This window comes from Caretta caretta, chromosome 11, assembly GCF_965140235.1.
Source record: "Caretta caretta isolate rCarCar2 chromosome 11, rCarCar1.hap1, whole genome shotgun sequence".
In the NCBI taxonomy this organism is placed as follows: Eukaryota; Metazoa; Chordata; order Testudines; family Cheloniidae; genus Caretta; species Caretta caretta.
This window is the reverse complement of record NC_134216.1, coordinates 44,524,799-44,541,357: the sequence shown is the minus strand read 5'-3', so window position 1 is coordinate 44,541,357 and position 16,559 is coordinate 44,524,799. Positions and strand designations below refer to the sequence as shown.

Sequence of the window (16,559 nt, the reverse complement as noted above, 5' to 3'; positions counted from 1 at the left end):
TAACCATTTTTTCTTCAAGTGATTGGACATGTCCATTCCAATGTAGGTGGCTCCCAACCAGTTAAATAGGTGGTGGGCTCAGAGTTCACAGACATGCTTGACCGCAACACAGCTCAACTAAATCTGGCATCATCCCTGGCCTGCTGGGCAATGGCATAATGAGAAGAGATTGCGTGCACCTATGATCAAGTTGCAGCTTTGCAAGTGTCCTGAATAGGAATCTGTGCCAGAAATGTCATTGAGGATGCCTGTACCCTCATGGAGTGAGCAGCTGGGCTAGGTGAGGGTGGAACACCCGCTAGTTCACAACATGTGAAGATACTTGATGTGATCTTTGAGGAAATTCTTTGAACAGACAGGGGAAAACCTTTCATCCTGTCTGCTACTGCTACAAATAGCTGGATGGACTTCCAGAACAGTTTGGTCCTTTCTATGTAGAATGCTAGCACATATTTAACATCCAATGAGTGAGGCTTACTCTTTCCTGTTTGCATGTGGCTTCTGGTAGAAAACGGACAAGACGATAGCTTGATCGTTATGGAACTGAGAAACCACTTTCAGGAGGAATGTGGGGTGAGAACGCAACTGTACCTTATCTCTAAGGAAAAGAGTGTATGGCGGTTCTGAAGTGGGAGCCCAGATCTCTGGAATCTCTCCTAGTGGAAGTGATGGCCACTAAGGTAGCCACTTTCCAGCAGAGAGATAGCAAGAAACATGATGCTATCAGCTCAAATGGTGGGCCCATAAACTTTAATAAGACCAGATTGAGGTCCAAGGATGGATGGGCTCTCTTACTTGGGGGTACATCCTCTCTAGGCCCTTAAAGAAACACAGACATCTCATGTGAGAACACAAAGGGCGAAACATGAGGGTGAAAAGCCAATTTTGCTGTCAGGTGAACCTGTTAGTCTCTAAGGTGCCACAAGTACTCCTTTTCTTTTTGCGGATACAGACTAACACGGCTGCTACTCTGAAACCTTGACTGAGGAGATATTCAAACCAAGCTGTTTCAGGTATAGTAGGTAGTCCAGAATAAGCTGCAGTGACGAAACTGTTGGCAAGACCGCCCGGCTGGGAAGACCAGAGGGAGAATCACTTCCATTTAGTGGGGTAAGCAGCCCTGGTATAGGGTTTCCTACTACCTAACAGGATCTGTCAAATCTGCTCTGACCAGGCCCATGCTCCTGGTTTCAGCCATGAAGCTTTCAGACCACCAGGTCAAGGGAGACAAGGTTTAGGTGGAGATCACCATGGTCCTGAGAGATCAGGTGCAGAGGAAGTGCGTTGCCATAGAGAGATCTAGCAGGGTGGCAAACCAGTGCTGGTGAGGCCATGCTGGGCTATCAGGCTGACCCATACTCAGTCTCATTTGATCTTTAGCAGGACCTTATATATGACCGGAATAGGACAGAACACATAGTACAGGTGACCCTTCCACAAAAGAAGGAAGGCGGCTGTAAGCAACCCCAGGCTGTTACCTTGCAGCAAGCATAACTGATGATACTTCCTGTTGTACCAGGTCAAACAGTCTACTAGGCAAGTCCCCACTACTAGAAAGTGTCCTTCATGATATCCAGCAGAAGTGACCACTTGTGATGATCGAAGACCTGCTGAGGTGCTCCACCAGCTTGTTCTGTGCTCCTGGTAGGAAGGAAGCCTCAAAATGAAATAGGCTATGCAAAATTCCCACAGCCAAACTACCTCTTGACTTGGTGTGCGGGGAAACAAGCCCCTCCCTGTTTGTTGATATAGAACATGGCTGTCCTGTTGTCTGTGAGATGGACACAAATCAGACGTCAAGAATTATAACATTCAAAAATCAGTCGGAGAACACTTAAATCTCTTTGGTCACTTGATTACAGACCTAAAAGTGGCAATTCTTCAACCAAAAAACTTCAAAAACAGACTCCAATGAGAGACTGCTGAATTGGAATTAATTTGCAAACTGGATACAATTAACCTAGGCTTGAATAAAGACTGGGAGTGGATGGGTCATTACACAAAGTAAAATTATTTCCCCATGTTTATTCCCACCCCACCGTTCCTCATACGTTCTTGACAACTGCTGGAAATGGCCCACCTTGATTATCACTACAAAAGGTTCCTCCCCACCCCCCGCTCTCCTGCTGGTAATAGCTCACCTTACCTGATCTCTCTCCTTACAGTGTGTATAGTAACACCCATTGTTTCATGTTCTCTGTGTATATAAATCTCCCCACTGTATTTTCCACTGAATGCATCCGATGAAGTGAGCTGTAGCTCACGAAAGCTTATGCTCAAATAAATTTGTTAGTCTCTAAGGTGCCACAAGTATTCCTTTTCTTTTTGGGGATACAGACTAACACGGCTGCTACTCTGAAACCTGTGAGAACCAAGACATACTTGCCCACAAGATGAGGTAGGAACATCTGACATGCCAGATGGACTGTCCTGAGCTCTGATGTTGATATGCAGAGCGAGCTCTTCCTGAGACAAAAGGCCACAGGTGAGCTCCCCAGCCTAGCACTGACACATTAGAGAGACCACAGAAAGTTATAGTTGGGGCCAAGAAAACAGGATGCCTGCACAGAGCAAGGGGAACAGTTCCATCAACCATCACAGGCAGTAAGAAGGAACTGAAGCAATGTGGGGTCAGCTGGCTCCTTTATAGTGTCGCTGAGCACTAGAGAGCGCCAGACCTGATGGATACCACCGAGGGAAAAACTTCCGGCGATTGTGCTCTAGGTCTGCACACACCTACATTGGAATGGACATGTGCAATCACTTGAACCTATAACCTAAGCCTCATTTTCTTTCACTGTTACAATGTACTATATACCCAAAGCAGAAAATATTTTCTACACTATAATCATAACTGTTCTAGCCATAAAAAGGTCTGCCAGTAAATTTGCCACCATCGACAAATATTCTAGGGGGATTTAGGACTCAACAGCATTAATGTAGATAACAAAAGCAAGAGGTTTTGTAATAGCTTTCAAAAAAAACAAATTATAATCTTACTACTTTATTTTGAGATTCTATGTACATGAACCTAAAAATCTTTACGCGTGCTTGATCAGCATAAGCCACTTACAAAAATACGGGCCAGTCAAATATGAATGTTATTCTCAATCATATGGGAAATCTCTTATCAAATGTTCTGGGTTCCCAAGAATGTACTGCATGTAAAATGTGTAGCACCATGGTCCAGCAGCAAGGCAGCCAAGACCAGCCAGGTTTCCCGTGGAACTCTCATAAAGGAGCAGGGTATGGCCTACAAGGAGGATTTTGTGGGATAATTTCAAGTAATGTCCCTGAAAAATTCTTCCAAGTTAAAAAATAAAAACTATCCAGAAAATATTTTGTATGGTTTATAATAAAATAGATAAACATTGAGAACTAGAAACAATACCTCCATGGTGATGTGACAGACTTCCTCCATTGGCAAGGATTTCCTCTCTAGCAGCTGTCTAAATTGAAGAAAACATTAAAAACGTTAGTTAAATGCAAAGTTTGGTACATTATATGATTCTGACAAGTACTGTATACTAATTATTAATATACGGTACACATAAGAGTGTCTTTTCCTGATTAAACTTAATCCACTTTTCCCCTAACTGGAAAAAGGCACTCGTATTCAAGACTAAGAATATCCAAATGGGGTTTATACAATATAGTTATTCTGGAATTTATTTTACATATTCTGGAATTTATTTTACATATTCTGGAATAGCTATTCTGGAGAAAAACTGAGTTATATTATGATAAATTTCCAAGTCTAGACAAGATTTTAGAGTCTTTGTATTATTCTCTACAGCTCAGCAACTGGAATGCAATTTTACTGATAGAGCAGGCAGACATATTATCTGGTAGTAGGGAACAGGAATACTAATAGATGGGAAGAAAACTCCAAGGCTAGGAAGGTGCCTTGCAAACAGTGCGAAGTAAGATCATAGTGCCTCCCTGCATGAGAAGCCAAGGAGCCAATTATCAGAGCCATAATACACTCTGCTAATCCTCTTATTCATATTGGATTTAACACTTAAGATAAAAAATGAAGTTGTACATATGTACATTACCTCAATTTGTTCATAGACACGTATAGGGTCACTAATTCCCCTGTAGTTAAAGGCAAAATAGAAATAGACACATGCACCTGCGTCGTAAGTCTGTGTCACCCTGTTGAAGAAAAAATGCGTTGTAAGTAGTACTACACTGTCGTATAAGCTACCCAGCGTTTAATATTAGCTGATTCACAATATTACTCTAGATCTCACTAATTCCTATACTTATTATTGAACAATGCTTTGTCTCATTTTTATATTTTTATTGGGAAGAATCTGGATCTATTAAAACTATCTTTGCCACCTCTGCCAAACAGATGGATGAGAAGGCATAAGGGAAAAGCTTACACTGTACAGTTTTAACCACTATTTCTAATTACATTTAATTTCCTCCCCCCTCCCTTTTTTTTAAAACCAAAACTACCAAAAATTTCTGTTGAGAAATAAATCCTTTACAATGCTTAATTTTGGCATTTTCACAGCACTTGCAGCAGTTCTTATATAACAATAGGATGACTTATTAGGTTCCTAGTTGGTGATGGCATTATGTTGGTACACAAGCATCAAATATGGAATGCCAATTTTTATTGTAAACAGAAGACACTAATAAAAATCCATGTGCTAGAAACAAGTTTGTAGCCTGAAGAGTAAGGTTTCATTTCCTTTTCTTCAGGACAGATAACTCTATGCATCAACTAGCAAGTGAAATTCATCTAGTGACATTAGGGTTTATGCACTTAGGAAAAACATAGTAAGTGGACACTGCTAGATCCAAAACGGACAAAATCTATAGACTCAAGAAGAGCACATCATTCAATTTTGTGGAAAGTAAGGGCATAATTGAAATATCACATTCTCGGTAATGAATGAATGGTCAACAAACATGTAGTTTATACTGCATCTCCACCTAACTCATGGTATTCATCTAATGTACAAATTAGGAAAGCACTTAACTGACAAGTATGTCAAAGATCAAGGATATGGCTCTGGTTAAGGAGGATTTAATGTCCCCCTAGGTCAAGAATCTTTAATTGAAAAGAAAAGACTCTTAATTAATCAAATATGTAAGCCAGATAAAGTTCCAACAAACTATATTATAGCAAGCATGACACTAATGCAGAGGAAATACTTCTTAAACCATAAGACATAAATCAAGTCTAATCTAGAACAAATATTTTTCAAGCCAAATGGAAGGAATCTTGCAACAGAAGAGACAGACTATTTAAGTGTTTCATTTGGTCTTGTAACCACTTCTCAGGCATTCATTGCAAATATTAATTCATGCCCATTTTTAAAAAACGCAGAAGCACTATGATGGTGTGTCTACAATGCAAGTGTACATGGTTACACGTGTGTTTTTGTGCCATTACCCCCCCTACCGTCCTGAAGCACTTCCTGAGGGACAGTCTAATGTGAGAAAGCTAGCATTCATGAGGGGTGTGGGTATGTACATGCCTCCACTGTGGCATGGCTTTGTTCCTGTTGTACAGTGCAGCATAGACGGGGGCAAGGAGCGCACAGCAGGTCACAGGTATTGATAGCCTTCCAGGCCCATTTCCACAATGCATTGATCGCTTGGATGCCTGACCCTCACCCAAAATTATAAAAGGTCTCTGACTCACTGTTGCCAGAGGTACTAGCAACGTGCATTGAGCACTTTCAATTCTCCTTTGAACTGTACTGATTAGCACCAGTGATCATGGAGCATGTTCCAAAAGCTGCCACGTGGTCTTTAGAGCACATCTGGGTGCTGAACACTGCATGTTCAGTGTACACTGTCCTCTATGACTTCACAAGTACCAGCAGAAACATTCCCCTCTACTGGGAGGTTTCATGGAGGCTGGAGAAGGCAGACGTTCACTGGACTATGTCCCAGGAGTGCATGAAGGATCTCAGGCTCCTGTATCAGAGTGACGGACAGTTGCTCGGGGAGAGGGCCTAGCATATGCTCTTGCTTTGAGGAACTGGACCAACTGCTCCCCAGGGCTGCAAGTATTGAGCCAGAATTCAATCATGAACACTGCCAACCACATTATACAATGGGACCCCGATGAGGGTCAGGGCACGGAAGCAGCAGGAACCTCAGAGGAAGCTCCGGGAGACCTAGATCAGTGGTTCTCAAACTTTTGTACTGGTGATCCCTTTCACATAGCAAGCCTCTGAGTGCGACCCCCCCCCCCCCCCGTTATAAATTAAAAACACTTTTTAATATATTTAACACCATTATAAATGCTGGAGACAAAGCAAGGTTTGGGTTGGAGGCTGACAGCTCGTGACCCCCCATGTAATAACCTCACGACCCCCTGAAGGGTCCCGAACCCCAGTTTGAGAACTCCTGACCTAGAGGAAAAGGAGCAAGTCACTCTGCACCTCTACTCAGCAGACTCAGCTACAGAAGCCTCCCTCGAAGAGGACACAGGCAACAGCAGGAACCATAAACCAAGACTGATGAGTTACAATACACCCTCACACTGTCCAAAAATATTCCCCTCTTGCTTCAGAAATACATTCCTGAAGCCGCTCCCCTCACCACATTCCACCTATGCTCCATTCCAACATGGTCCCTGAGCAAGACACGGCTGTAAATGATTTTATTGAAATCCCAAGAACCACCGTAAAGCATTTAGCATAAACTATAACAGAATATTAACGAGCCATCACTGTGCTTGTGTCTGCACACCTTGGCCAGCACTGATAGATAGTCCCTGAGCTTTAATGGGGAGGGAGGAGGGGAACAGGTTATAAAAGGGCCTGGGTGGGGAAAGAACAGTTTAATGACACTTGTTAGCTTTCTTGCACAAGGTGCACACACACCGCCCCCGCAACCCATTCTTCCTTCTCCTTACAAATGGGAGCCACATGGAAGGGGGTTGGTGGGCCCACTTAAGTCCAGGAATGGAAAGGGAAAAATTTGTCTGAAGAAAGTCAGAGCAGTCTATTTACCCTGTGACCATTTCAAATGTTTTGTACCATTCCCAGTGCTTGGCATCTGCCCTGTTCCCATGCTGAGCCATTCTGCAGAAGCCGGGAGAAGTGGGGGTGGATGAACCATCCACTCCTAGGGCTCCACAAACATCATTCTGTGTCCCTTAGTAGTGGAGAGGCAACTAGCTTGTGGTGTTAATCCAAAAGTTCAGGGAAGAAAATAAAATTTGTGGTGCTACTCTGTTTTCATCCCTTTCAATGCTGTTTGCTGGACATGGGGGCCACAGTTTCTGGCAATGCAGGAGAGGGTTGGGGGCATTTGTGATTCTCTGATCCTCTTCCATGGAAATTCTGTCTTAGAATAGTTTAGTTAATTTCCTTTCAAATTGCCATCCAGTCGCGTAAGCAAAATTTAGCAAATCTTTTGTATAGCAGAAATTCAAGCTGATTCTTTAACCAGCAGGGCAAATGTGGTTGGTCCATCTTCAAAGTTAACCAAATCCCTCCACGCAGCAATATGTAGCAGGGTCACCATTAGCAGAAACATTTTTCTGGCATAGGTGGCTGGGTGTCCTCCACAGTGCTAGAAAGCCACTTCTCTTTTCCGTTCATAGCAAAACTGCTACACTCTCCAAATGATGGCCAGCCTTTAAAGAAGAAAAAGACGACTGGTAATGTTACTTTAAAGGAATTGAACCCTACCCCAGGTGGTCCACTGAGGCATTGCACACATTAAACCATTTTTAATAAAAGTAATGCAAGTATCTTACCATTTATATCCTCAGCTTCCTCCTCATGGGCAGCAAAAGCAGTCTGAAGGAAGGAGTCTAAGGATTCCCGGATGCTAAAAAGTATCAATATTGGGGTGTTCAGCAGCATAGTTATGTTGCGCATGGGAATTTCTTAGGTTTCTTCAAAGAAGAAATGAAATATTATGCCTTGTGTTTGACTTGGCAAGACATTCCGATGCTGCCAGGGAACCCATTCAGCCAGGAGAGGCACCACAGAGACAACAGAAGATGACACTGAAGGACTCTGGAGGACCTGCTTGTTGGCACAGACAGAAGGAATCAAGAGCAGTTGGACTTCCTTAGGACAAGGGAGGACTGGGCTCTGAGGAAGGATGAGCCATTCCTGCAAACGGACAGACAACACAGGCAATGGAAGCATGCGAAAAGGGAAGGGGATCATGCACTCACTTAGTCCAACTGGTGGCAGAATGCTCTCTGCTATTCCTCTTTCAGAGCAGGCACCACCACCACCTCCCACTTCTCTTCCTTCAGCAGCTGGCCAAGTTGCTGCTGAGGCCCTGGATCCCCTTCACTCCTCCCCACTGCCAGGGAGGAGCATGCTCAACACCAGGCACAATATGCTCTGCCGCCACCACCACTTGCAGGGGAACCCCTCCCTTCTCCATGCTCTGGGGAAGAGCCTCATCCTGTCCCTGTAGTTCAGCTTGAGCTCAACTCCCAAACCCCATGCAGAAGACATTCCGTTTGTCCCCCTGCACAATAATCCGCAGCCATTCCCTCTCTTAGGGCAAGGGAATGGAGAGGAGACATTTCCACAGACTTTAATGTTTGCCCATTTCCCTGGTGGGTATTTTTTTTGTTCAGTTTTTCCTGTTAAAATTTTAGATTCTAGGTTCAATATATGTAAATAAAAGTTACTGTGCATTTCACTTGTGTGCACCTTGTTTCCTGAGTATGATCAATGTGATACTCCCTAGAGGTTTGGGATGGAGTAGGAAAAGTCTGGTGCCATGGAAATGCAAACAATTTTATCTGTCCCATAAACCCATTCCTCCCACTACTTATGAATTTGCTGATTTAAAAAAAAAAAGGGGTTCTTGACAATGAAGTAAGCCATGAAATAACTGTTGCCGTCCAAAGAAAAACAGAGGCTAATTTAACTGAAATATCTTTATGACTTTGTTAATAAGTGACAATACAGAGGAAGGAAACAAAAGTAAAACAACACTGAAGATATCTGACACTGACAGTGCTTTTACGACCCCCACTCCACCCAACCATTACCATTGGAGTGCTAATGCATAGCACCTGATAAGTGCTGTGAGCAACACTGCCAGAAAACATTGTGAGGAAGGAATATGTAAATTCCCTCCCAAAACTTTAGATTTTTAAAAAATTACTTTAACAATGCCTAAACGGGATCAAGTTGCATGTACAAGCTTGGGGAAGTAGTTCTGTCCTGTGCACACTTGCTGTGGAAGTATTCCCCTTTAACCTCACATGAACTATACAAAGCACTGCACACCATTTTAATCTGATTTGCATTAGCCACACTGGCATCCAGATGGGAAGGTGGCATTGTCAATGGGATTTCAGACACCAAATGCAGTCAACCACCATTCTGTAGTTGAATTCCCTTTTACGTGGGTTGGCAATGTTGGGGTAAGGCTTCACAAACTCTGGCAGGAGAGAACATGCAGGGTCCCCGCCACAGTTATGTCATCTCGGGGGAATAAAGTCCTTTCTTCCACCCGCCAACCTCCAACCTCTTGAGCACCCTGGCATCATGAACCAAACCCTGTGGTCCACTAAGCCCTGAAGAACAAGTGAATGGTAACCATTGCAGTTCATGTATTCATTGGCCCCTTTCAGTGGCTTAAGCATAGGGATGTGTGTTCCGTTGATGGCTCTGGCATCCTCTGAAATTCTGCTATCATTTCAGGGTCTTCGGTTATGGTAACCACTTGTTGGTAGATCTCAGTATTGATAACCTCACAAATCTGTACAACCACCGCCCTGACAGTTGGCTTTCCAACCCTGAGCTGGATTGCAACTGACTGGCAGCTGTTGGGTGTTGGCAGCTTCCAAAGGGTAATAACCACCCACTTCTGTACCGGTATGGGTTTCTGAAAATGAGTGGTCTAGCACTGGAGCGTTGGTGCAAGCTCTTTGCAGAACTTGATTAACGTCTGCTTCCTCATTCCAAAATTCTGCAACTATGGTTGTCATGCCAGGTTTCCAAGATGATTTTCCAGGACAAGAAGCAGCAGTCCACCTTGGGCATACTGTTGTGGTCCTGGCATCCAAAACACCTGTTCCAAGGGATCCAAGTGGATTTTCATTCCCCCTTCGGGCCAGCGATTTGCACCATCTGAAATCTCTCCACACCAATTCCATCCGGTATCTGGTACTGCGCTGCATGAATATTTGTCCAGCAAGTGATAGCATGAGCAGATCATCCTCATTATGGATGTGCTCCATGTCTCCAATGCAGTTTGGCAGAAGGGAGAGATGACAGGGAGCTGACATCAAACGTGTGATGGCAGCATACAGTTCCAGCAACATGCAGAAAGGCACTTTCTAGAGAGTGTTTCTTGTGATGCACAAGATTCTGGGATACTGCCCCAAAATGTTGTGTACCACCAACATCATGTAATGAAAAGGTGCAGTGTGGATGAAGGACTACGCCAGTGCACAGCATATATCCATGCTCAGCTCAGCATACGTGAACACTCAGTGCAGGTATGGGGTACACACTCTAACTGTTCATGGACAAGTAACTGTGTTCACTCGCAAGTGTTGACATAGACTAAGTGTTTAATGTTGGACAAAGGTGGTCATGGTCTCAGCCCCAAGGAGGTCATAGTTTAAACTGGACAATACAATTAAGAGTCATTAATGACAGGAATTGGAAGGCCCACTCTCCAAGTGATGCAGATGTATAACTAAGTTTCTCTGATGGGTTATCGCTGTAGATGCCTTGTAAAAGGATTGTATTATGGAGGGATTGGCATGAAGAGATACTGAATGGTATCCTAGAATAGGCATAAGCAAGCATATTCTAAGCATAAGGGCAGCAGTGGAAAAGTAGGGTAATGATGCTTGGAGGAACGTTTGGCCATGTCAGGAAGAAGTGAGAAAGATTTGGGGGAAACTGAGCACATCAATAAAGCTTCTCTCTATCTAGGTTATTATGCCCAGTTTATCACCTTGGCTTGATCTGAATGCCTTGAATGTAAGGCAAAAGGAAGTCAGTAAAAGGATTTGAATAAGAGACTGACAGGAGCTCAACAGCAGTAGATAAAGATGACTGCAGTATCACAACTCTGGATGGACTCTAGGATAATAAAAAAATACATTCTAAAACTTAAAAATCATATAGGACAAGTTATGATTAACAGAATCAGAACTGAGGATCTTTGTTAATATTGAACCACCAGATGTGGAGTAGCTTTGGGTGGTTAAAATGAAAGTAAAGGCAAGGGGACAGGCTAAGCTGGTTTTTAAGATGTAGCTAGAATACCCAATACAGGCAATAATTATTACTACTGTTTACAAAGGATATACCAAGTTAACAAGGATGCACTGGTGACAAGAAAACGTGAAGGGTATAGGGTTAAAGCATAATGTTTGTTGTCTGCTCTACATGAAGACAATACTAGGTCTCATTATCTTAGGAAAAGTCTAGAATGCAAGTCAGAAATGGGATAATGCCATTTTCTACTAAATTAACTAACTAATACATTTGATGTTTTGCTACCAGTTGTCCAGATTCAAGCTAACTTGGTCAACCTCTTCCATCCTTTTTTCAAAATTTAAGACCTAGTGTGTTTACTATAAAACTGAGTGCAATGTGGTTAATTACATCTTTACTTTACATGACCACAAGAAATGTGTAAGTTTTGAGACTTTCAGCACAGAAGCTAAATTAAATTCAAGGAGTGGTGAGGAACCCTCACAAATCCTCTTGGCTCTTTCTAGTTTGCTGAACATTTTGCAGGATGCAATGCGCGACATCAAGACAATGGGTTACGACACTTCTGGTATCACAGAACAATCAACTCTGCAATATTTTCAGCAAAATTGGGAAGTGACAAGAGGACTGCAATGATTCCCCCCCTTCAATTGTACTTGCTTCTGCACTAACTATCCCTCTTAACCTGGCTACTGGGGCAGTAAGCACAATCTGTGCTTAAGTCAATTTTCATTTCAGCTTTTCAATTCATGATCGTAGATTCACACTTGGCATACCTAGGAAAAGATGCAAAGACAATTAACTAGTTTCTCAACTTATTTTCCCAAAAGCCATCATATCTCATGAACATTGGGCCCAGCCCATGACTGATGGAATGTAATTAACTTATTATCTAGTTACTGAAATCAGGGCTGTAAGAATACGGTAAAAACACAGATTCCTGTATATGTAAGTCACAAGGTGCAAAAGAGGGGCTATATAAAAAACTGAGAAACAATCTTGCTTTTTAAACATCCACTTACAGGTAAATACTGGAGGCTGTCTGAACTGAGAACATTTACAAAAAAATCACCTGTGCTAACAGAAGGTCAGTGGAATCAACATTAGTACCTCTGGGAACCCTACTGAAGACAATACTCCCACAGACAAACCCATTTTAATTAGCTCAGTTGAAAGTTTAATAAAAACGGTTGAAAAAAACAAGTCTAACGACGTGAGCGTTGCATTCCTTTGTCATATTCCATGGGGAACTAACAGTTATAAATTGTCCATGATAACTATAGAGAGATGGTTGATACGGCTATCAGAGTGCTACACAACATAGCCCTTTATTTCAGCCCCTTGATATTCTCAGGTTGCTAGCATTTTAGAAAGGATAGAACACTAACAATCTGCATATAATATGCTAACACTAAGCGTAGGCTGTATCACTTGCAGTTATTCACTTTAAAAATATAATTTGCTTTACATCACTTCATTAAAAGCAGTTGAGACAAATGATTTAACAGAACAGTTCAAGTTAACATTTCCCCTTAGAGAAAATGTTTATCAGTTTTAAATACCTATTTTCATAGCTTGTTATCATTTTGAATTTTAAAGTAATTTAACTTCTTGTTCATTGAAATTTGTTTTCTCACACGATTTACATTCATTTCTAACAACTAGTCTTAAACATTTTGACCTGTCTTCTACTTATTCTTCATGTCAATCAATCTTATGACTATTAGAGAGTTTAAGGGCTCAAGTCTATCTGGTTATACCTAGCTGCCTGGTGGATATACAGAAAATAAATGTCAGAAGACTAACCAAGTGCCACTATAAACTCTTGAAGTGATAACTCTAGTGAACAGGTTAGAGAACAAGAGCAAGATCATTAGTGGACGCACTTTAAACTGTGCCACTTGGATAAACTAGTAGTAGGTTAAGTTATCTATTGTGTATGGAAGTATTGGTAAAAATATAGTACTAGTAAAATTTACTTCAGCTGCTAAAAAAACATCCCAGAACTATGAAAACAAAGTTGATGTGTCTCTCACCTGCAGGTGGAAAACGGAGCAAACTGGACACCTTTTTCTTTGCATTCTCTCACTATTCTTTCCTTTACATTCCTGCAGAGGTCTATAACCCTGTAACAGAATATATAGTTAAAAAAAATAAAACAAATTTAAAACATTTCCTATGCAGCACTCTATGCACTAATTTGCCTTCAACTAGCAATATTCCCTTTTTATTACATTTATGCCTCTAGTTTAAAACTCACATACAACTACAACAATCTTCCTCACTAGTCCAAAACAATACACTTTAAATGAAACCAAACCTAAACTGTGATTATTAAAAAAAAAAAAAAAGCATAAGAAAAAATAATGCCCATCAGACCTCTATAAAAATAGTACTATTCCTCTTCTGGGCATCTATTGGGTGACAAGTTTATAATTTTGATTGTACATGTTAGCTCCTGAGACTATTGTCTTTTCAGAGGACATAAGAGAGCACTGTACTATCAGTGAAGAGGAATGTGTTGGATATTTTCTTCTGAGCTGAAGTGGGGCAAAGGTGTTTGGCACAGTAGCTTAGAAAACAATTCAAAATAGAAGCATGTACATGTACACTATGCAATACAACATCCTTTTGATTTGAGCTAGAAGAAATTCCTCCAGATGTTGAAGATGTGAATTAATTTACCAGCTAGAATCTTATTAAAATTATAATTTGGCACTAAACTATTAAAATAAGTCATAAAACCAGTGATATTTATTTAATTTTATTATTGCATTTCTCTGGGACTAATCCAGGGGCATTCAAAACTTTGAAACACAGTTTGAAAGGTGGGTTTTTTCATTTAATTTAAACCACTCCAGGTAGGCTCTCACACAGAACTAGAGAAATGCTATTTAACAATTGTTTAAGTTTAGAAGTTTTATACAGATCTGTATTTGGAAAAAAACATTTGGATTTGGAGGGAGGAACATTTGAAATTAAAATAATTTTCCTCAAAATGTCTATCAGCTAATCTACAGTGACATGCTGGTAGAGACTCTGAAGGAAGGTAAAGGCCCCAAAGCCAAATCCGGAAATGAGTTAGTAAGTGAGCAGAATGAGTGAAAAATAGGTTTGAATCAACAGATGTAAAAACCTGTTCACTCTGCTCACCAAACTGTAAAGGGGAAAGTGAGAAAAATCTAAGTCAAGTGACTGGATACTTTGACACTAGCTGAAAATTAAATTTCTATAAGGGAGATAATAATTAACTAAATTTCAGTTGTTTTAAAATCCTTCCACTGACACATTTTAGAGAAGGAAACAGCAGCCTCTAAAACAAGGACTGAAACAGTGTTCTCGTAGCTGCTAAATCCAAGAACCAGGATGCTGGGTTTGTTGGGAGTCTGAACACACACAAGTCATTTCAAACTTAATTTCCTATCAACTCTATAATCATAAGCTATCAGGGGACCAAAACTGATAAGAATCTGTTTAACGTGTGGGGTAAACAGGAATTTTAAAAAAAGAAAATGAACAGAGCAAATAGGTTACATAGCACTTGAGATCTCCAGAATTTGACCTATTTAAATATGTTTAGGACTTGATTCTCAGTTGTGGTGGAGAGCTGAGGTAAAGCTTAGAATAGAGAGATAATAATACTGGGGGCATCTGCACTGAGCTAAACCCCTGATGTAAATGTAATTTGAATCAGCTGCCCAAGGGGATATCTGGCAGCCAAGGATCAGCAGGGTCTAAGGACATCCTATCCATGCTCCCTGGTTGGGCTGTAGGAAGGGGTGCTCTCCCCTGTGCAGGGGAACTCCAGCTAGCCAAACTGGCTTCAAGGCCATTTTGCGCTGCCCCATTGCAGGGGAAGAGCTGGTATACAAACCTTAAACCACATGATTGTTTAAGATTAGGTAATACAAAATGAAGCCTACTTCCTTCCCCTGCTGGCTAGCTCACTTCTCTGCAAGCATCTTACTCACAATTCTGTCCCTGCTTAGCCAAGTACAACTTTAGAAAAGCAGCAAGCAAGAAGGGGAGATGCTGAGCATCTGCCTGCCACCGAGTGGCTGAGATAGCAGTTTTTCATGCTGGTTTTAAAATACGGGACATGTCCTCTCCAAATCTGGACTACCACCAGATATGTTGGCACTTTTCCACCACTCCCAACAAAGGGATCCATTCAGAGAGCAAGGTTTCATGATGCCTTAGATCAAGATATCTCGTGTGCTCCTGTGGGGAGCAGAGGAGAGGCATATACCTGGATGGCTATTCAAAGAGAACAAGTAGAGAAGTCAGGCAGCTAAAAAGAGTAAGCTACTACTGTGCTCATCAACTTCAACCCCTGCTAAGAATTGCTTCTGCAGTAAAGGCAGATGCACACCTGGTACTGTTGTACTGTACCATACCACAACCCCAGAAGAGATCTTACATCCACAGGAAGGGAGCTCACCCAACAAGTTGGGAAACATTTAGCTCCTTCAGGAATTCTTCACAACACTACATAGTTTTAATAATTTAAACTGTAAAATCATCAAGTGTCATCAGCTCATTCACTCAACCTCTTAAGAATGATTTTTCAAAGAACAGTTTAAAGACCAGAATTGTCACATTGCAAACCCACAATAAAAAAAAGTTACAATCCTAAGCAAGCAACATAAGCATATTGTAAAGTATTTATTCTGCATGGAATGGTTATGTATATGAAGTTTGAAACAGAATATGGCTCTGATTCTACATTTTACTTTTAACATTTCATTAATTTTTCAAGCCCAGTGCCACTTCTAATTCAACAGTACCAAAAGGGACTACACTTCTGACCACAGAATTCATATAATTCATGCTTCACAATGGCTCAGAAGTACACATTAACATAGTTTGGCGTGTTTTCGTGCTTAAGTAAATATAACGGTTTATTCTTTATGTTTTATGTATACACACTTTCAAATTCCTATCAATGTCTCAAATTAAAGAAAAAAATGCTCAAAGACAAACTGAATAGATATCCATTACAAGATAACCAAGTTTTAATAGAAGTTTTGAACAAAAGACTACTACAATTATTTTACCTATCCCAGGGAACAGAAGTCTCAAATGATTCTCCTATTACATAGTAATCCAGGCCCAGGTCCTATTAAAGAACGAAAAGAAAGGAAAGGACCAGTGAATTAGTGTCCTAATTAATGTACATCTTTAGCTTCAGGATTCCAATTTACTTTAGGCAGCTGCTAGACTGAGAATCACTGTTTTGTGTGATTTTTACCTCGAAGACAGATTTGGCAATCTACACTTATAAGATTTACATATCTCAAAAATCAAAGAATATATATACTGGGACCAAACCTAAGTTTTAAATATTAGGAAAAATGCTGAAAG

At 41.1% G+C, this 16,559-nt stretch overlaps 1 protein-coding gene across 3 annotated transcripts in view; it reads right to left on the bottom strand.

Annotated features, from left to right (window-relative positions):
* The window catches only part of AGPS (alkylglycerone phosphate synthase), a 157,781-nt gene that overhangs the window by 12,815 nt on the left and 128,407 nt on the right, over positions 1-16,559 (bottom strand). For all 3 annotated transcript variants that reach the window (XM_075117975.1, XM_048870393.2, XM_048870394.2), the window contains exons 16-19: positions 16,253-16,314; positions 13,232-13,321; positions 4,059-4,158; positions 3,392-3,449 (exon numbers count right to left, since the gene is read on the bottom strand). In XM_075117975.1, coding sequence (XP_074974076.1) covers positions 3,392-3,449; positions 4,059-4,158; positions 13,232-13,321; positions 16,253-16,314 — 310 coding nt within the window. The remainder of the gene's footprint in view (positions 1-3,391; positions 3,450-4,058; positions 4,159-13,231; positions 13,322-16,252; positions 16,315-16,559) is intronic.